Source organism: Acromyrmex echinatior, chromosome 13 (assembly GCF_024713525.1).
Source record: "Acromyrmex echinatior isolate Ae372 chromosome 13, ASM2471352v2, whole genome shotgun sequence".
Classification (NCBI taxonomy): Eukaryota; Metazoa; Arthropoda; class Insecta; order Hymenoptera; family Formicidae; genus Acromyrmex; species Acromyrmex echinatior.
Genome location: NC_141864.1, coordinates 9,336,618 through 9,359,218, shown reverse-complemented (window position 1 = coordinate 9,359,218; position 22,601 = coordinate 9,336,618). Strand labels below are relative to the sequence as shown.

The 22,601-nt window shown below is 33.9% G+C and overlaps 1 protein-coding gene across 4 annotated transcripts in view; it reads right to left on the bottom strand.

The window, feature by feature from the left end:
• Positions 1 to 22,601, bottom strand: part of LOC105148301 (S1 RNA-binding domain-containing protein 1) — a 103,691-nt gene that overhangs the window by 77,432 nt on the left and 3,658 nt on the right. For 3 of the 4 annotated variants that reach the window (XR_015547188.1, XR_015547186.1, XR_015547187.1), the window contains exon 2: positions 12,995 to 13,104. Coding sequence is in view for 1 of the 4 variants with exons in the window: in XM_011059951.2 (XP_011058253.2) it covers positions 21,632 to 22,393 (762 nt within the window). In the remaining 3 variants the exon portion in view is untranslated. Of the gene's footprint in view, positions 1 to 12,994; positions 13,105 to 20,580; positions 22,394 to 22,601 lie in introns of those variants that run through there. The other variant, XM_011059951.2, reaches the window with a different exon arrangement.

Here is a 22,601-nt window from a genome sequence, read left to right as displayed (position 1 = left end):
GATAGGTCAATACCTGGCACTTGTGTCAATCTCCTTAGAATCAGTTCGCGAACGACGCGAACTCGCAGCTGCTTGCATTTAAATGCAAAGTGTGTCTGGCAGCGGTTGGAATATATTTTCTAAGAATTATTGCTCTATTTATATTTTCTTCGAGTGCAGGAACGACGTAGCGCGACGACGTAAGTAAAATAAAAGATGACACAATTGATAAATGCTCTTTTCAAATTTTCATCCTCGCGAGGAATCTCATCGATCCCCGAGCAAGCGTCATGATGGCAAAGCATCTTTCGTTCCCGACGGTCGCTAAGCTCGTCCATTCATTCCAAGGGACGTGAAAGGGTTGAGGGACGTCGAAAGGTCGAGAAAAGGAAGAGGCGGGTGGTGAGCACGGAGTACGGATATCTGCATGCAGGGCGGAATGCGCAATATGCAAGTTCTCAAATGACTCGAAAGTGGTGGAAGTCGACGCGTCGCAGATTTAATGACGCAGCGGTAGACAAAAGAGAGCGCGGGGGTGGTTGGAGAAGAAAATCTGGAACGGGAAAACAGCCCTGTTACGCGTTACGGAGTTGTGCTACCATTTACTGGTAGCATTCAGACATTCCGTATACACGCGAAATTGCAAACGAATTATTACTCGACTGGCATGAATACGTAGAACGGATGTGAATCCGTTTCAGAAACAAAGACAAAGAAACTTTGCGTTCTTTGAGAGAAAATATTCCTTTTTTGCACCATCAATGTCCATTCCCCCCCCCCCTCCCCCCCGAGAGGCGCATTGTCTGGCGTCGGATAGTTTTTCAGTGTATCGAAGAGAATTCAAGTATATATATATATATGTATATATTCGAAATGTTGTACTAAACGCAAGGCACGGAGTACCTACTCTCCTCGGGCACGTTGGAGATGCGAGCGGAATCGAAAGAGCTTCGTTACTCTGACAGAGAGCTGAATCGCTCGAATCGGGTTACATTCAATCTCCGTCAGAAAAGACGGGGACCACCGTCATACATTTTCTTTACCGTTTGAGATGAGATCGTCGTTTCCTCTGTGCAAACAGTGACTATATAGCGGTAAATAAATTCGGATTTTAACGATTTCGTGCTCTAAATGTAAATCGAATGCGGAAGACATGAGCAATTGTGATAAAAGAGTCCCTTTTGATCTTCAAACTTTTTTATGTAATCGTAAAAATAAGATGTTTCAACCTTCAATCGCAATATCAATTCTAAATAAGATTTTAGATTAATAATGCATATCCTTAAAAAAGTGATAATCTTAATTTTTTTAAGATTAAATAAATAAAGATGAAAATTATGTAAAGAATCAAGCTGACGAATCTTATTAGGAAATCAATGTAATACTTTATGCGCATAGCGTTTAATTCTAGGAAATATGTCACTCATCAGCTGTTCGATTTTATCCAATGTTTTTATTGGGTTTCTCCTATCTCTCGCGAAATAAGCGAATATTCCCAACTTGATCCGCTTACGCCGGTTTTACTCCAGTTTCTCCTAAGTATAATATACATACGATCTTCTATAACATATATAAACATGACACGTGGATATATCGTACCTACACAGTTATGCGCAAATGCACTTCTGTTAATATAACTTTTAGTAACTGTAGGAACTTATGAAAATATATATAACATTTTAAACCACTCGAATATTTTAAAATGTTGTCAAACGTATTTCGATTTTGATGTAAACTTCATCGAAGAACGAAAACATATTTTTCTTAAAACGTACCATTAAATGCATTTTTCAAAATTCAACAAATTTTTCTCGAAGGTCTAAAATTCATACTTGCCGATATTGACTTGTCCCGCTTTAAAACATACCATGTTGTACATGTCGAGCTTGCGAGTGGGTTAAGACGCATGTTTTTATTTACAGGACTGACGTTTTACAGCCGGGAAAGATTCGACGGAAGCTGCTAGCAAGAGAGCAGCTTACACATGTACATGTATATCGTGCGTATATAGTATGACGGAAAAAGATGCGTGTAGACTATATATACGCCAGCTAAACACACAGAAGACTACCCCGAGCTCTCCGAGGACATGTTAGCTTCGCACGTGATACTTCCAGCCTGCCGTCTTTACGACAAGAGCTCCCGGACCATCTCCGGTTCCACGGACTACATGAGAAGAGCAAGGCAGCCTCTTCACACATCCTAAATTCCTCGATATTCGCGCAATCTCTATTTTACGATCCAGAGATTAGGATAAGAATTATAAGACGAAACGCAATGTCGCAGTATCCATGAAATATTGTAATCTTAAGTCGCCACTGATCGTATATGTATTAAATGTAAACACTTTAATATTTGTATTTAAAAAATATATGTCTCTTTCTCTCTCTCTCTCTCTCTCTCTTTAGGTCTCTATTTAAGTCATCTTATGATTATTCATAGGAAAAAATAGATAATGCTATTCGAATAATAACTGACAGGAAACTATTTAAATGACGTGTGTCATGTATGAAGTTATGAATGATTGATGTTCATATCAAATATTTATATCAGCTTGATTAGTGATTCAATTAATCAAATTACTACAATTTTTATTTCACGAATTAGATTTCAACAACCTGGCGTATCGATGCAACTTTATTAATTTCAGCGCTCTATATTTTTATAAATTCAATATTCAATAAATCTCCTGCAGTTACTAACATAAACTAAGTACGGATAAGCTAGAATTATGATTTATTAACACGCAATACGCAATCCAAGCAAGTTGTTTAGTCGAACAAACAGAATCGTAAAAAGTCATAAATATCTGGACGCGACCAGACTCGATGTTCGTTCCTGAATACAGCGAAGATATTCGAGGCGTCAAGTGTGCGTAATATGTGCACACCCTTGATTTTTTTTCCCTCTGGCGCTTTTACGTTACTCGAATGACAAAACCACTGTTTTCTTTCCAGCTTGAGTCCTAATCCTGGGGATTCTGCCGCTGTCACGGCGACAGTCTCAGGAGCGAAAATCGTGTGTCGCATGCACTTTACTTATCGCTGTATTATTCACATGCTGTCAAGCTGTATCGACATGTGCAGCGATAAGAATAATTAGTGCCTAAGTATTGTTAACATATTTTTTTTTATCTAATAATCGATAATAAATCGAATTGCTTACGCAATGCTCTTTACTGAGAAAAAATTAACGATGCCTCCAAAGAAAATTATACATATAAAATATGATAAAATTAATGGAAATTAGTGGAAAGTACACACGTAGTATTATTTCGTGCAAAGATAAGCCCAGATTAAAACAAGGGACATGGATAAAGAACTCATTTTAATAAATATTCGCAGTAATTGTATCAAAGATAATCTAAAAAAATATAAGATCGAAACGTTAACTATTTTTTTATATTAATATTCTTATTATTTCTTTCATGTTAACGTTTTAATAAATTTTATTCACGCGCTGAGATTCTATGTCGATTTTTTATAGACATTTTTAATATCATCGATTCATCTGATATTCGCAATGTCGTTCGAACTCATCAAAGTTCTTCATTCATACATAGAAAATGTTGCTAGAGTATCTAACAATTTAGGTATACATATCTGAAAACGATTTTGTTGGATCATCAAAATAATTATGTATGATGCTCGAACTGATTGTTAAAATGTCAAAATTTTTTGCAATATTGTTCATATTTACGTTTCCTATATAATCATTTTAATAGTTCAACAAAATTATTTTTAAATAATTTGTATATTTAAATTTTTAGATACTTCAGCAAAATTTTTTTTTTGTGCATTCCTTTGCACTGGTTTGCTTCAAATCCGACTTGAGATTCGACTCAACGAAATTCAATTTTTTCTGCCTGATTTACGCGAAGAATAATTGAAGAAGAATAATTGAAATTAATCTCGCAACCTTTGATACACGTGTCAATTTATAAAAATCATTTACACGTAAGGTAATAATAAATAACACATTGACGTTCCTAACTGAATACGCGTGGACGTTAAGGTCAAACGTGAACTCCCACGATGCGAAAGTGCACTCGTTATACGTGTTGACGTTAACGACGCATTTGTCCCCTTCAGAGAATTATCATCCAAGAGAGCTTCCATTCCAGATGACAATGTCGCTTTATGTTTTAATGTCACACTCGGTGAAACTTTCACATTCACTAAGATAAAGCTCCTATCCATTTTTTATTCCAATCCTACATACGCATTTTTTATATACAGTAGCGCCATTCAAAGTCCATTGTCGTATAAGAAACGGTATTATAATTCATAACTGGATAGTCCCCATCCAAGAAAGCTGTATTCTTCTAGAATTTTCTTTCATGACGCCAATACAGTGGAGACTAATGTTACACATACCTCACGTTATCCAATCCGGAAAAAAAATCCGATATAAAAGACTCATACAGTTTAATGATTCTATCAGGAACTATGATAAGAAATTATGGAGAATAATATTAGGTGTTGGAATTAATTCGTAGCGTTTTTTAATGAAAGAATGTTATTTATTTCACATGAGCATTAAAAAATACATTAATGAAAGTACTTCCCATCACTTGTAAAACGCTACGAATTAATTCCAACACCTAATAAGTTCATCATAATATAGATCGAAGAGAGGTACATTGTAAAGTCAGCTGATTAATTAATTAAAACATTGTTTATACAATCCATATCGGATAAATATAACTATGCAATGTGCAATCAACACCGATAATCAGTTTATTGGTTGCAGTATTGTTAAAAAAAAAAATTACGTAAACCACTGTCTATAATATTTATAGGAAAAAATAGCCATTAAATTACAATCCATTGGAAATATCTTTACAGAATTTCGGCGCGTTTCGGTTTGATTAATCCGTATAGTGCTGTGGAACCAAAAATTCCAATAACGATATCGATTCTATATCGCGTAATTGATAATATCAGTATTGCGGTTCCGCTCGCACGTGCTTGAGGCTCGAGGCACGTGTGTGAAAATTGGCATAAACTCTAATAAAGCAGAGTATGTAATGCCGGTCGCGTGCTATAATTAAATAAATTTTGCGGGGACGGTCACACCGTAAATACTGCTGAAAGTATCCGGGAATTCACTGCGCGAGCTTTTTTTTATGTGGTTTTCCCTGTCGACCAGTGGTATTACCTGTGGCACGCGAGCACGCAGTAAATAGACAGTAAGGCGGAAAACTCGCCGTAATTCAAGCGCCCGGCGAGAGAAACGAGACGTCGGTGAGCGGCAACGATGGCGCAAAACTGCCCGTTAGACGTAAGGCGAGCTTTCCAGGTGGAAAAAGAAAAGAAAGAAAAAGTGGAAGGGGTGGAAGGCGGATGCTTTATTACATACCACCCAACCAAGTTTTATGTTCTTTAATCTCCGCGACGCTCTCCTCTCGTTTCACTTCGACGCCGTGTATTCGAGAAATTTTACGTCCATTTAGGACGAGCGAGCTTTGTAAATGATGCAGTTAAGCGCCGCCGAAAGATTCAGACAGCGGATTCATGACAGACTAGAATTTTCAGAGACAGAGGAAGCGAGATAAATCGATAATAACTACGGGTTAGGTTTTCTTAGAGAAAATAAAGAATATTGAAAATTTTAGGACTTTATTCCTAAATATTTCCAAACTAGTTTGTGACTGTCAGAAGTCTGTGGATTAATTTTCTTGCGCAGTATCTGAAATAATTTCCAGGAGCACAAGTTATCATAATATCGAAATGATGTCAAAATAGCTGTAAATTTAATTATTAAAAAGTCACTTTTCAATCAATCACGATTCATTTTGACGTCATTTTGATGTTGTTGTAACTTTGCTGCTCTACTTGGGTTAATACTGTCCTTACATGAAATTAAATTTGTCCAAGGAACATACAAAAGTTAATAAAAAAATCAAAATAACTTTATTTTAATTCTTAACATCAATAAATAGTCAAATTTTGTAACAAAAATCATTTTAATTTTCATGACGTCAAAATAAAGTCATTTTGACTTTCTCTTGTCTTGGTGTGTACTTTGGGTGTGTCAGTTTTCCATAAATCATTAGAATGACATTAGACATTACTGGAATGCTAATTACAAAGGAATTTCCTGTAATAATATTAAAACAAAGTGCAAAATTGAATTTTTAAAAAATTAATAAATTTAATAAATTTAATAAATTAATAAATTTAAAAGACAGCTATCTCCGAAATAAAAAACTGTCCTTTACAATAAAGGACAGTCACCGTAGTAATGATATTTACGTGATATTAATGAAAAATTCCTCTTTATTTCCAACTTTTCTCCTTACCCTCTTATTTTTCTTTTACCTCCCTAATTTTGTTCATATTTTAAATAATGCCACATCGTTCTGGTCTATATTTAGCGTCATGCACGGAAACTTTTATGCACAAAGCGCTGTATACGTATAACACGCGACTTGCGAGCGATTCGGGGTGATTCATGTATTTCAAATTATTATCCGAGTCTGTCGTAAACCGGGTCTGATCGATCGCTCACACACACGACAGGAGAGGTGACGGCATAAAATATTTGACTTTGGTTATAACCGGCCTTCTGCCTTCAAGCGCAGCGCCGCCGCCCATTAAATGCATTTCAACTGCAGCACGTGCAACACGACGTAACATTTTCAATCTGAATATAAACGCGTATTCTCTCCCAGAATCTCTTACAGAGATTAAAATCGATCCGGCGATATGGACGCCCTTATTGCATCGTCGCGATTCGCGTGAACTTACATTGCCTGATTAAAAAATTGCCTGTCCTTCTCTTTCCTGAGAACGTCACATATACGGAACTCCTCGTACTGTTTTTATTCGATTTAATCGAGCGAATGAAATTCTACGGGATAAAGGATAATGGCAAAAAACTCCAAATGTGAAGAAGACGAAAACAATGTCGCGCCCGAAACTTGACACTCTTTATACGAATAAGCGGCACGTAATTCTCAAGGAATACAAAAAACCAACGAAAAATAGAAATGACTTAATTTTAATTCTTAATACATTAATGAATTCAGTTTTATTTTTTAATTTTTAAATTTTTTAGAAAAAAATCAACAATTTTGAGTTTCAATATTTTTATCAAAGCATATTTTTTGAATAAATGTCATGATAGATTCATTATTGTTCATAATTTTCTATCTGCCTGTCGGCGAAAAATACAGAAAAAAGTCAATAGCTTTTTTGTCACTGCAATGTATTAAAAATTTCCAACTTGTTTTCTCCAAACTTCAAATATATACTAATTTTATTTTAAATACAACGATGAGTGTATTAATTACAAAGGACTAACATGAAGAGTTGCATTACACAAAGGTAAACAAGTTTAAAGACACGATAGAAAACGTAGCTTGTTTAACATAATATTTTTCCAAAAAAACGTCTAACAAATTGTGACATACACGTTAATTTTTTAATCCCTTTGAGAAATTGCGGCCAAACGCAAGCGGCGTGGCGCCAGCGAAATTCCTGCAGCAAAAGCTGCGGAGAAAGGCAAGAAAGCTCGAAGCATCGACCGCATTTCCGCAAGCATTTGATGCTTGAAAACAGGCGCCGCGGCGTCTAGACGCCCCGCCGTCCACGACCGACGACGGGATCGTTTCCCGTCTCGCCCGCGATATATCCTACATTCGCGGCAAGAAACAAACTCTCCCCTGCGAATATTCGAATATTCATCGGGCCAGAAAAAATAACAAGCGATCGAATTCGGTGAGACACGTCGAAAGTATGAAAGGTTCACGTGTAATCGATCCACGCTGGCGCAAACAATAGGTTTCTTCGCGTGAGACTCTGTCTAACCTCCTTGCGAATTTGTGAGAGTTTATTTTACGGTCTCCGCGTACACGTAATGACGCAAATAATTTACAAGAATGATATGTGACTAATAGCGGAGACGGTTTCATTCTTTTAACTGACATGTGGGAAAGGAAGTAGCTATAAAGAGAGATGCGAGCATCACTGACGGATCGAGATATTTTAAGACCCTGGAGACGACACAATTCGGAGTAAAGCCATCTAACCCTTACAGAAATCTACAACAATTTATTACTAACAGGCAATAATTACTTATTTATTTGGAGTATTAAAAGTACTGAACGATTAGAAAATAATAATGCTTTTAATACTTAAAATAAGTAATTAATTGAGGGGATAGGTGGAATAAAGGCTAATCTACTTAGGCAATTCTACTTAGGTTCGACAATTAGCTTTTTTTCCGATAATTAACTTTTTCATGTAATATTGATCGTAATAGAGAAGTATTGTAACATGTAACTTCTTAAAGACATTACATAAATTCATTCAATATTGTACCCATTTGTGTATAATAAAAAAGTAGTAAATTATTTTAATTTTTATTAATATCAAGATTTTGTAATTAGACCTTTATCCCACCCATCCCCTCAATTACTACCTTTATTGGCCAGTACTAGATTTATCTGTAAAAAAACTAGAAAGGCTTAAAGGCTTTTCAGGGAATAACTCTATACATCTACTAGCAATTTGGTAGGCACACTAATGCGCACTGGTGCATATTAAAGCCGTTGTATATTAATTTTAATCTGAGCGTAAAAGTGAAATACAAATGTTTTGAATGATACAATACATATTTTATCTAACACTACAATAAAGTGTATTGAAGATTTCATGCTTTAATCTATTTCTATCAAATTTATATCAAACATATATTTTTAGGTCAATCTGTGTACGACGGCTTTAATGTACACCTAGTTCGTCTAATTCGCTATTAGATGTGTGTAAAATCGTTTTCTGAAAGGCCTTTTAAGCCTTTCTATTTTCTTACGGATAAATCTGGTACTAACCAATATTAAAAATAGTGAGTATTCAGTAATTAATTAGTTGCCGAGTACATTCAATCGAATTCCTTATGAGAACAATTTAGGAGCATTAAATCGAATGTCTATGCACGCATTTCAACAGACATAGATTCGAGAAATCTGTGGAGCGTACGTAATATCTACATACGTATAAAAACAGACGGAATATGGTTCATTCATTTAATACAGAAATGCAAATCAAATGGAATTACAGGCAATTCACTTTATTCGAGGAAGTCAAACTGTACGATGATACATTCACCGACACGACACAGTTGAGACTGATAGCGTGCCAAAACGTTGATAAGATAATCAAATACCACAAGCTCAATTGTTTATCATGACACATAGTAATCTGCATACAAATCATTTCCGCAAATAAAGTAAATTATTCATAATCGGTCTATCAATTTGCGGATCTATATTAATTTGACACTTTCTGTCGGTTTTTATAAATATTGTGTCTCTGCATATTTCCCGATCTTTTTTTCTTTTAAATTAATTCTTTCTATTCAGAATATCTCAAAACCATCGACGGTGGATTATCTAACATTGTTTGCAATTATAGTTTAATTGTATTATATTCTGTATTATAATATTTAAAATTTTAAGCGTGTACCTCATAAATTAAGCCGCTACTGTGACTAACAATAATCTTGCGAAATCAGGTTTTCACTCGTTTCTTCCCGTCCTCGATATGGCAAGAACCAGGATGCAGACCCTCTCTCTCTTTCTCTCTCTCTCTCTCTCTCTCTTGCTCTCACCGCGAGATGCACATTTAATATGGGAGAGTAATCCACGCTTTTTATACATTGTCGAAAGTGGGTCAGAAGGTTAAAGTATGATCGCCTGAGTATCTGACTATCGTAACTAGGCTGAGTACAGAACGCACAAATTAATTAGTAACTCCGTAGTCGTACATTAACGTAACGGTTTAGGAACTTAAACCAATATATCGAGAGTTTCAAACTATTATAAAACAGGTCGAACGCTCCATATACTCGTTAATACGATGATTTTATTACATTTTTCCTAAGTTGCCCACGCGTAAAAATAAAGTAAACAACAATTTATTTCAAACAAATTTTAAATTGTATCCATTTTATATTTCAATATTGAAATTTTATTATATTTCAAAACATATGTTTGTACAGTTGCCCTTCTTTCACTTAATTTCTTTTGAATTATATTTGAAATTCTAGTATTATTTATAAAAACTCATAATTACTTTTTAGAATACTCGTAAAAAATAGAAATCATTGTAAAATATGCTTCTCTCTGATTTAAGGCGTGTCATCGCATTTATTTACGAATTAAGAAACCTTATTCTTGCGGCGAACTCTTTCTGCTCTTCCTCTTTCTTTTTCTTTCTACTGAATCACTTAAGTACGGATAACACAAATATAAAATATCGTTTAAAAATTTAGAAAATATTTTTCAGACATTTTTAAATCTTAATTTCTTGAATTGCATCAACAAAACAGTCATTTTTATATAATCATAAATTGGAAAATATAATTGAACAGCGTGAAATATATCAGTTTTAAAAATATTTGGTTACATTTTAAGTAAGTAACACTCGCTGTACTTAATTAAATCTTTCTTTTAGCTATACATTAAATCTTCTTTCTTAATATTTCGCATGTAACGCGCACAGTAAACAAAGATCCAAACGACGCGTCTAAAATTTTTACAAACTTCTTTGTAACATTTCTTAGATGTTTTCGCTGTCTGAGTAATAACACTATTTTATACGCGCGTCTCCAGCAGCATTTTCTGAAAAATAAATTAGCAGTGAGTATTATATGCTATGCATAACGCGTAGCGCGCGTTATGGCATTAATCCTGCGTGGAAGAAGCCACTTACTCGCAACAAGGCGTGAAATATATCTTCAGGACGCCAGGCTGCAATTTCACCGGTTAGGGGGAGGGAGAGAGAGAGAGAGAGGGGGGGGGATGTGCGACGCCTGTAACAACACGAAAACCGCTTTCTCGTGCCGATCTAAGCACAGATTCACCCTTGTATCCGCTGAATTACAGCGAGCACAGAATAATGAAGTTCACGTAATACTGTAACGAGCGTGCGACGGGAATAACCGACGGGCGTGTAACGACGGAATCACGTAATCGGCCAATTATACGAACGATCTGGACTTGATTACAACGGAGGTACTGCGGGTGGTTGCGCAACATCTGCCATGACTGCACAATGTGTCATTCTGACTGATTGATTAAAACCGTAAGATAATTAGCAATTAGCTATATCGTATCTGCCGACGCGACGCGACGCTACGCAGCGCCCGGCGCCAAGCGTCGCTCGGTCGGCCAGGCCTACTTTCCATAACGAACATGCCAAGAGTTGAAATGTCAGAGGGTGAGGCACGTGCTCACGTCGATAACCCTAATAAAGTCATTACCGCACACTGCCGTTTTCCGTGGATGAAGCTCCGCGATAAAGGGTATGGACCGAAGTTAAACTCGGCGAGCGTGAATACAGCGAGATAAAATCTCGACGTGACATCGCCAGTAAACAGAATTGATCGACTTTATGACTTGCTATTAAGTTTCGCATTGACAAGACCTACTTTTCGCCAAATAATTATTCTGATCGACGTCGAGTCTCATTTATACGCGTAAATATCGCTCCCTTACTTTAAAAGTGCACACAACTAAAATAATCTAATTTTCGAGTTATCATCACAAATGAATTAAGTAAATATTATCCTATAGATCATCAAGAATGAACTAACGTCATAAAGAATATCGTAAAATCACCGCTATTAAAAAGAAATAGTTTTTTTAAAGGTAAATTTGATACTAAATCTATTGCATAAAATGGTGATAATCTGTGAAAGTGATACAACTTAATAAATAAATTTCTCAGAAAATCGACAGAACATGTAGGAGAATGCAAAATTCGCTAAATTAACGCATTTAATAAAATTTTGCGATTATTAAAAACTTATTTGACAATTTTTATTTTTTAAAATACTTGTGCATTTCAAATATTATCACCAACTTTTATAAATATAAATTTTATTAAATGTTCAAATATTGAAAATTCGAATGCTACATCAACAATCAAATAGCAGCTTTTTATTCGCAAAATTTGACATTCGTCTGAAATTCAATATTATAAAATTGCGAATATATCTTCCAGAATTATTATGAAATTCATGATTTAAAGTTATCATTAATTCATTATTAATTAGAATGTAAAACGGAAAATTATATAAATTCATAAAATTATACGTAAATTTCACACTGCATTTCATTAAATATCTAATCTTACGTCCTTTTTTTAAAGTATTTGCAACAATCAAATATTTTATTTAAAAATAGTGAATTTTAATTGTATTCTTATTTTTAACGCCTTCGTGTATGGCATTAGTAAAAAGATCTCAAATGTAATGCTCAAATGTAAGCAATTTCTCTGTAATATATTTTATAATTCTGTATTGTATATATTCTATTTTTTATGTAAAATCATAAATTATAATAAATAAATTATAATATTATGTTGTATATATTGTTTTACATTCTATGTACTGTTATACATTGCAAATTATTTGACAAGAAGAAATAAAATAAATAGAAAAATGCACATATATTAGAGCCCGAATTATCCGACACCGATTATTTAACTTCCGTGTTATTCGTCATCGGAATTCTATATAACAAAATCAAGTAATTTGGGAATTAAATAATAAGATGTCGGATAATCCGGGTTCTACTGTGTTAAAAAAAAAAGAGGACCGCCGATTAAAGTCAGCGGAGATGACAGAAGACCTTTACAGGTTAGTTCGTTTTTATCGGATAAAATTTTAGTGGAAACTTGAAATGAAAACTAACGTTTAATTTATAAATAAGAAAATAATGCGAAGTCAAAATGTATTTAATTTCAATGATTTCGGTAAAAACGGAACAGCCTTATATATGAAAAGTAATATTGCTCATTTTTATTTCTCAAGCCAGATAAAATAATTATTAGATATCGGACGAGTGAAATTGCGCCATTTTATTTATGATTTATCATAAAGAAAAAAAGTATCCTTTAATGTGTCAAAAAAAGATAATTTTCTATTTCAATGTTGACAAGTTCAATTTCCGTCAGAATACTCTCTCCGCTCCGACGCAATGTTATCTTTGCCAATGTAATCTCACCTCTACTTTATGATGCATCTGATCTCCTCGTTCTCCCAGCAATGAAAGGGATCTCCGGAGAATATTCCAAGCGCCAAACCCATCGAATATGATGCTCCGGTGGAAGAATCCTGTAACAAATTGAAAACAAGGATATCAGTATCATCTTACAGGAGGTGTATATTAATATAAACCGCTTCTAGTTGAACGATATCTCTTTTTAAACTAGTTCAGTTTATTCATCAAAATAAATATATATGAAATTTATCCGGAAATAATTGCTTGCAGTGCAGAAGAAAAATAGACATAAAATTTGTATGCGTATCGTGTGTTTTAAAATTAAACGTTTGGTGACTGCGTGTTTATTTCTACGTGTAAAACAAACTCTACTTCAATAATAAAAATAATTTTACAGGAGCGAATTGAGAATAAAAACAATTTTACAGGAGCAAATTGTGGAGAAATATATGATGGAAAATATTAACGCGCACCTATCTTCAATTTCATTGTTAGTTATTATTTATTGCGAATTAAGCTACACGGATGCATACGCAGACATACAGATTGAAAAAGCAAATAACATATATCGTAGAAAAAGTCGTCGACAAACTAGCTCGAAATAAAGATAATTAAATTTTTATTTCGTTTCTATGGATTGTATAAAAATGTCACGATATTCAAAAGTTGCACATCCATTTATGTAATCTATTTATGTGTATGTCTACACAGGTTTGCTTTTGAATAACGAATCTATACGCGTATAAATTCTGAATTGATTGCATTTTACCATCGTTAACGCAGTTTATTTCGAGAAAGAGAGAGAGAGAGAGCTTATATAACAAAATTCTCTCTCATACTAAATCGATATGAATGATCAAGAGCAAACTCCAAGCTGCTATTTGTTTTTATTTTCCATTGTTGCGAGGTGTATGTTTCACGTAGATATCAATTGCGCATTCCAAAACTTGAAAACACCTCGTGAAATGACATTTGGAAAATTGCATCGGGGAACGCGAAATAACTCCCGGAACAAAATCCTCGAAATACACACCACTATGTAATATACAGGATATCTTTTTATCATAAACAGAGTACATTACAAACAATACTGGCAAACAATAGTTGAGCACTCGCAATTTGTATTAATCGTTCCATAAAGTTATTTGATTGAAATTATCGCGAGATAATTTAGAAAGCCGTTGAAACATCGCCACATGCGGTAATTTGACTAATAGCTGTTGTACAAATCTCATTAAAATCAGAATGACGTACTGCTTTAATCATTGTGCCGACGTTACGTTTGCACAGAAGATGTGAAGTGTGTATAGGTACGTGCTTTGTAACGTATGGTGGACGGTAATCATCAAGAATCCTGTTTAGCCATATGTCGTCCACCAATTTGCGTCACGGCAATTGGCCGCGAAATTTAATCGTGTTATCGAGAGAGATTTTCCCCATTGACAGTTGTGTTGCGTGACGGTTCTCCAATTAAATATCCTGACTGGCAGTAGCAAATTTGTCCAACGGTTGTGGTTTATGCAAATGTAATTTCGGTCGAAAATATTGGAATTTATTGAAATCGCGCTGTGTAATGCCATGTAAATACTCCAAATTCTCTAAAAGCTCCAGCAATATTCCATTTAAAACGACACGAAAGAAATATTAAATTTAAATACTCTATCTTTTTTATGTGTTTTAATCAATAAAATTTTATATAATTTTCTGAATATATTTTTTTATCCCATTTATAAACATTCTCAAGTAAAATTAGAACCTGAAGACGTTACAGTAGAAGTGTCTGTGTAATCTCTTAGATGACCTTCAAATAGTAAAAGATCGACGTTGAATAACGAGGATGAAAATAGCATTTTAATCCTTAAATATCATATGATGCAAATTAATATCCTTAAATATCATATGATGCAAATTAATATTTATATTTTAATGCTGTATGTATAGCGACATAATAACATACTATTATATGTGACATCAAGAATATTTTATATTTTAAAATTTTAGAAATAAAAAGAGATTTTGAAGCAAGATCCTATATTTTATTAGAGCCTATATTTTATTAGAGAAAAAAATTAAAATATTAAGGAAAAAATTGTCAGTGTGAGCCAAAGATGTTTTTATGTATGTTATATAATAAGTGTTACAATCCAATTTCATTAGAGACTTAACAATATTTACAATATCGGTTAATCCGTTTATTATCTCACTTATCTCTAATAGATAACTCTCTCTAAAAAATAGATAACTTGTACAACTGGAATGCCTCGCATTCATGTCTCGTCATCACGATGGCTTTAATAATCGTAGGATCGCATTTTCGAAGGCAATCAAAATCGCAATATAGTTGCACGAAAAAGAAACAGTGCTACGCCACTGGACGGAATATTGATCGAGAGGGTGTAGAGAGACTCTTACACACAGGGAGCGAGTCGCAAGCCAACCCTTACATAGGTTCTCTCGCACACTCACATTATGCCTCGGATGGCAACCATTACGTTGGAACGTTAATGTTTTTACATTTTTCGTTAAATCGTCGACCTCACTAGTAACTCATAATACATGTCTAGTTACTGTCTTGTATTGTTACATGCAAAGTGTTCAGTAAATCGTGATATGTAACAAGATGTTCCTTTGTGAAAAAAAAGCGAGTAAAAATAGAGAATAACATTGCTTTCTCGAGTGCGGGAGAGTTTTTGAGAGAAAAGATTTTACACGTGAAAGTGGTGTGTGAATGTGCGTCCATTTGACTACAATTTGACATCATTTGAAAATTGGACCTATTGTCTAGTAATATTGACAATAACGTATCTATTGTGATTCCAGTCATAAATATCATTAATTTTCACTCTCGAAATGGCAAAGTATTATTAGGAATATATATTAAAGTGGCATTAATAGCTGATGGTAATGTACAATTTAAAATAAAGATGACATCATCCTTCTCGTAAAGTAATAACAAGTTTTTGATATCACAACTTGCGCTTATCTAATCGCGCTGTATTCTCGTTAAAGGCTTGAATTTCATTGTTTGTTCTATATAGTTTTAAAAATTGAGAGTCTGTATAATTGTGTTACATTTGAATTTCGAAATAAGTAATCAACTAATTAATCATTATCTGTCAATATGAAATGTCTGTAAGGATCGATTAATAATATTGTCTAAACGAGAGTTTCGAATCATCCGTTGTCATTTCTATATTCACTATAACATTCCCAATTAATTTCCTTGTGTATAAATCAAGCTTGATCAAGTTGAGATGCTAACTGATGTTAAAACAGAGTGAATTGATATATGTTTGCCGGCCGGAATTTGTCAGTCTCAACCTTCCAAATCCCTTTCGTCCGGTAAAGCCCGATCGGTTTTGCTTTTGAGAATCAAAGTTACAATGCACCGGTGTGTACCACCGCCGGGGTCCTCTCTCTTTCGACGCGAGACAAAGGGACGCAGAGAGAATGAAAACCGCCACCTTGATGCTCGTGGTGAACCACGATAATTGGATCAGCCCACCCCTATGAGTCGCGACTGAAATTAAGTAACCTCCGGCGCGTATTCCTGCGTCGAGCTGATGATTTCGTCGGGGACAACCTGAAAAGCTCGCCCGGACAGCGCGAAATAATGTTAGCACGCGAAAATAAAGCAGTCGGGAATATAGAGGGAATACGACAAACGCATTTTGTCGCATACGAAATCGCTGATAAAGCATACAGCAAATAATTACTTAAATTAAAAAAAATGTCGGTTCCTTTGTTAAATAATGCCATGTATATGTATCAAGTACCTTCATCACGAGAATAATAATAAAATTATACAAAAGTCACGTCATTCTACTTTATACAATTGTTTCAAATAAAATAGTTGCATAAAGTAATTGCATTTTGCGGTATACTTTGGATGAATCGCAAGAATGCGACCTGAATCGTCGAGAGATAAAGCCAAAATGCAGTTCTCTACTATAATTTTCTTCTATTCCCGCTTAAATAAAAGAAAGGGATTATGGTCGTCCCCGTTTACCGAATCACTCAGTATAAATCAACCCTGTCGTATAAACCAGAGCGCGAAAATATTTTTCCCCGGTAATATAAATATTACATCTCGTTAGGTTGATATTACGTGCAAGCTCGCCTAAGAAAGGACTTAAGCCGTCAGAAAGGCAAGGTCGTAAAGAAAGCAGGCGGAAAAAGCTTTTTCGGTACGAAAGAGAACGCTTTGTGCGACCGTGGTTTGCGGCATGACAAAGCCACCCGAGTCGTTGGAAAAGGCAATTTGTACAGAGTACTTAAGTTACACGTATCAGTAGCAACGTCGTACTTTACTTCGCAGTAATGATCAATTATATCATGAAAAAAAATTGAGATGTCCCAAATCGAGTCATCCCTTATCTATGAATGCTTTGATCAATTCTTTGAAATCAAATTCTTTGGACTCTTCTTTGATAAAGACTCGTTGATTCCTGCAAACGATCGAAAGATTCTTCAAGAATCAAGAAATTTCAGGAATGCACATAAATATAAGATAAAACTTTGTGTATTCTTCATTTTTAATGTTAAAATATTCAAATAGTACATGATAAGAACTTTTGGTTTTCTCTCTTTTACGATTGTTTTGAATCATACATAAAATAAATAAGCACAGTTCGACAGAAAAACAGCCCGGATAGTACAGAGAGTTCAAAAAGAATCCAAAAAGAATTCAGTTATTGTGTCATCAATTTAGAATTCATTTTCAAACACAAACATTTTTGTAAACAATTCTGAAAAGAATTCTTTTTGCATCGAAAATGAACTCAGAATTGATGACATACGACTGAATTCTTTTTGTGCTATTTGAGGTCTATATTTTTCCACTAGAAATAAAATATCTCAAAGATCTTAAAAGTGTATATTAAGCAAGTAGATTTTACTTTGAATTTCTAATTCAAGGATTAGTTGCAGCGATATTTAATGCAGAAAGTTTATAGTATTTGCGGAATAATGATGATAAAGAATATATTATTATATATCGTAACGGTAAAATAAAAAGTTTATATCTTTTTTCCGCACAGAAGTACCATTGGAATAAAATCCTCTGATATCCCGGCAATAACAAAATACCCGAGGTTATTACTCGGTTGCGCGAATAGACAGATCCCCGGGGGTGAAAAGTAGTTTCAAAGCGTCTAGTCTAACAATGGAGTGCATGAAAGGAGAGGGGAGAAAAACGACGGGTATGAAAAGCATCCCGGAAAATAAAGGGTAGATATGGTGGAAAGAACACGCGAAAGGCCCGGGAAATTCAATGCCAAGGTTGGCGTACGAAGTTAAATCGATATTCAATACTCCACGAACGATAGTGACATTCGTACAGAGTTTAATCGTATTTTATAAATGATATATTCGATTTCACAGCTGGCATCTCGGAGATTAAAATCAACTCACAATCATAAATTTGCTTCGTTAAAAGCGCTTTATTCTTCATTATTTTTTAAAACCGTGAAAAGATTATTTAAAATCCGCATTCTTATTAACCTTTCAAAGTTAGAAACAATGTAAATGATTTGATAAAGTTTTATAGTAAAAAGTACAAGAACAAATCAAAATTCATTTTTACATTTTATAAAAATATAGATATTAAAATTTTAGAAAAATAACATGCTACTATTACTGAGCGAATTTAACTCAATACTCTCTCCAATAAAGATGTAATATGCTTTGAATTGATTCTACATTAAAAAGTGAAACAATTCTGAGATTTAGACTCTTTTTCTAACATCAGTTTATATAAATCTTTTTTTTTTGAAATTTTTAAGATATATATTATAAGTTCTTTAAGAATCTTCTAAATAAAGAAATGTTATAAATCTGTTTTTCTCTTGAACTAGCAATTGTGAGAGAAGAATAGGTTTTCGTCATATATGATTCTTGTTTTCCATTTCGTTTCGCATAGCAAACATTTCGTTATTTCGACGGACGTGTATTTCCGGATTATACATCCTATACAAGTGTATGTTGCGCTGCTCGTGAATATTTTGTGGCTTCGATTGATCTATCAGATTGGACGAAAGAAATCAATCGTGTGCATTGTTCCGTGAATGATAGGCTCTATTTGATACCGTGAATGAGAAACGTAAACTCTCTGCTACGAGCATCGTGTTTTCCAACCTCTTCTCGCAAATTTAACAGATATTTGGTAAAACAAAGCCTTGAATTAAACTATCAATTAATTAAATGTTGTAACAACTTAATCGAATGGAAAAATATTTAATGACTCATTTAATTTAATAGTTAATCATCAATGGACTTGTTTATAAAATTATCGTTTACTATGTAGTAAATGTTATAAATATCATTATATATTATACTCACGATATAATTAGTTATATGACTTAAACATTTATGATAAACATTTATGATAAAATTTTCTCATTTGTTTTCAATTTAAAAATTTATATTTATTAAAATTATACACACACACACACACACACACACACACACACACACACACATATATACATATAAAAACATGTATCAATTAGATAAAAACATTTCTTAAAACATTTTGTTTTTAAACATTACAGAACAATATATATTATTTCATCTTAAACAAACATTGCTACAATTTCACACTTAAGCTTAAAAAAATTTTTTTTAAAGACTCTCATATTTCTTCGTTTAAAAATCCTAAGCTTCCTTTTTATTGCCCCTCCTTTTGCAATCTGAATCTTTTTTGGAAATTCACAAGTGAAATTTCTCAAATTTTTTCCTTATTTTTGCTGAAATTTCAATTTTTATTAAATATATATATAAGGATTTTTACAAATTAAAAACTATTTGATAATTTAATAGAAATGTTAAAAAGTAATCCTGAATTTTTCTATATTTTTTGAAAGCCTGGAATGGTACAAAAAACAGATTGTAGATAAAGAAAGTAAAAATATCATTGCAGGCGAAGGTTTAATTGCCTATTTTCTTTATCAAACAATATATCTTTTAAAAAGATTGATTATACACATTGCATGTTCACGATTGTGAATAGGAAACACGAAAGATCGTTGCTTTTCGATTCCGAAAATAACGATCAAATACGAATTTTCCGCCAGAGGCATGGACACGTTCTTAAATCCTGCCTAAAGCGAGCTATTCGACGTATACAGTGTACTCCTCATGCAAAATGTAGCCGAGGTTCGAGACAACAGCGGACAGAACGGAATGGTACGCGCCCGAACTTTCCCGATAGTGGGATAGAATTCGCAGATTGCATGCTAAAACTTTCAAGCGAGACGAAACGAGGAGCGTGTTTTGGGGAAAGAAAAAAATAATCAGGTATGAGGATACAATAATAAAATCGTATTCATGCCGATCGCGTCTACTGTATATTGAACGATACTCTTTTATCGGTGGTACAAACGAAAAGGCCCTATGATGAAAAAAAAAACAAAAAACGTGGAATATAAAATAAAATTTCTCACAAAGCTTCGTTTTCGAAGTGTTGGAAAATTAATATGCTATGCTTAGAAAGCTTAAATAATTTTTAATTACTTAAGAGTCTTTGTACTTATCGTAGGCATATCCAGGAAGAAAGGAGGGAAAGGGTTAATCACTTTTATGATTAAAAGTTGTGATTGGCAAAATCTTATTTTTTTTTTATTTAAAATCAGGAATAAGAAAGAGACATCTAAGCTCTAAAATATCCAAAACAAGAGATGATGATAAAATTTATAAATCCTCCTAGAAAAAAGATCCTGGATACGTCTAAAAAACGTGGTATTTATAACATTTTCTGTTCATATTTCGATACATAATAACAATATAATTAAAATTTAACAACACGACAAAATTTATATGTAGTCAATATGTAGTCAATGAATGAATTGATTAGTCGATAAATTTTTACGGTCTCAATAAAAAAAAAATCCAGTTTCAGAAATAAGAGATTAAACCGCGATGGTCCGTCTGCCGGAATTGCGACCTTCTTCCTGCAGCATTCAATGCGGAATACACCCTCTTCCCTCCCTCTCTCTCTTGTAGTCGACTGTACTTTTGCTAGCAAGGGAAAAGGCACGTTAGCACGTGACTGGAATTCGTTTTACAAAACTCTCCGCAACCACGCATATAGAGTTGCCGTTTTAGACGGTCGCATTACACGACATAAAGTGGAATCCATTTCTCTGAGATAAACTACGAAAAGTGTTGTGAGAGATACAAGAAGAATAAATAGGTACAATAAACTACGATCATTCAAATAAAAAAATTATATTAGATAGTAATCATTGATCATGAAATATGCATCAAGATACAAGAAAATTAGGACATTTAAATAAAATATATGTTTATTACTGTTGCTTATTGCGGCACATTGTATGTTACCAGGGAAGAGAGAGAGAGAGAGAAAAGAAAAAAAAAAGAAAACCCAGAATATTTAGCTAAATCTCAGAAATTATGTAAAAAGTAGTACGATATTATTACTTCTGTCGACAGATATGATAATATTTATAAAATAGATGTTGCTTTATAAGTGTTTTGTTTTAAAATTAAGTTATACAAAATTAAATTATAATATAAACATAAACATAATATAAATATAATTTCAAAAATATCCTTAAACACCAACGCTAGTGTTTTTAATTGTAATGCCAAAAAGAGAAATCAACGTAATTACGTATAGCGTTAATTCATTAGTTCAAGACCAATCCTTTGACGTGCTAGTTCGATATCAACTACCTTCACTTCCACACGTTGGCCTATATGGAGATCCTTCTTCATACGGCTGACGTGTATAAGACCCTCCTTACCAACGCCCACGTCTACAAATGCTCCAAAATGCGTGACGTTCCGCACGACGCCGCTTAATATGGTTCCGACGATCAAATCTTCAATACATCGCACACTGTTACGAAACAGCGGCTGATTCAATTTCGATCGTATATCCTCGTCTTTCTGCATGGTCAAAGCTTTAACTATCGTCTCCATTGTAGTCTCATCGGTGCCAAACTGCGCGGCTAGATTTCCACATCCAGTTCTCGCGTGAAAATTTATCTTTCCAATAAATGCCGGAGTACCGATATCGTCCAATTTGCATTGGCAGTGTTTTACGAATTTATTCGCTATCGCGTACGATTCCGGATGGATCCAAGTTTGATCTAAAGGATTAAAATCGTTCTCCGATTTCTTGCTCTGTTGTGATGAAGTTTCGCTAATCTTTGCTGTCTCTGGCAGAATTCTTATAAACCCTGCGCACTGTTCAAACGTTTTGCTACCAATACTCTTTACTTTCAATAATTGCTCTCTATTTCTAAATGGTCCATTTTTTGATCGCCATTCTATGATGCTTTTAGATCTAGAAACCGTAAGGCCGGCTACTTGTTGTAAAAGATAATGAGAAGCTGTATTAATATCCACTCCTACAAAACTCACAACCTCTGTGACAACCTGGAACAATTGATACAAAAATCGAATCTCCCATAAAAAAAAAACTATCGCGTTATTATTCAAGTGTTTAATTTAATTTAATTTTTTTTAAATAAAAATAAAATGGACTTTAATTTATTGCTATTCTATTTAGGTTTCTAAAACTATCCTATGATAGTTACAATGATGATGATATAAAATTTTCTTATTTTTTAAAAGAAACATTAGC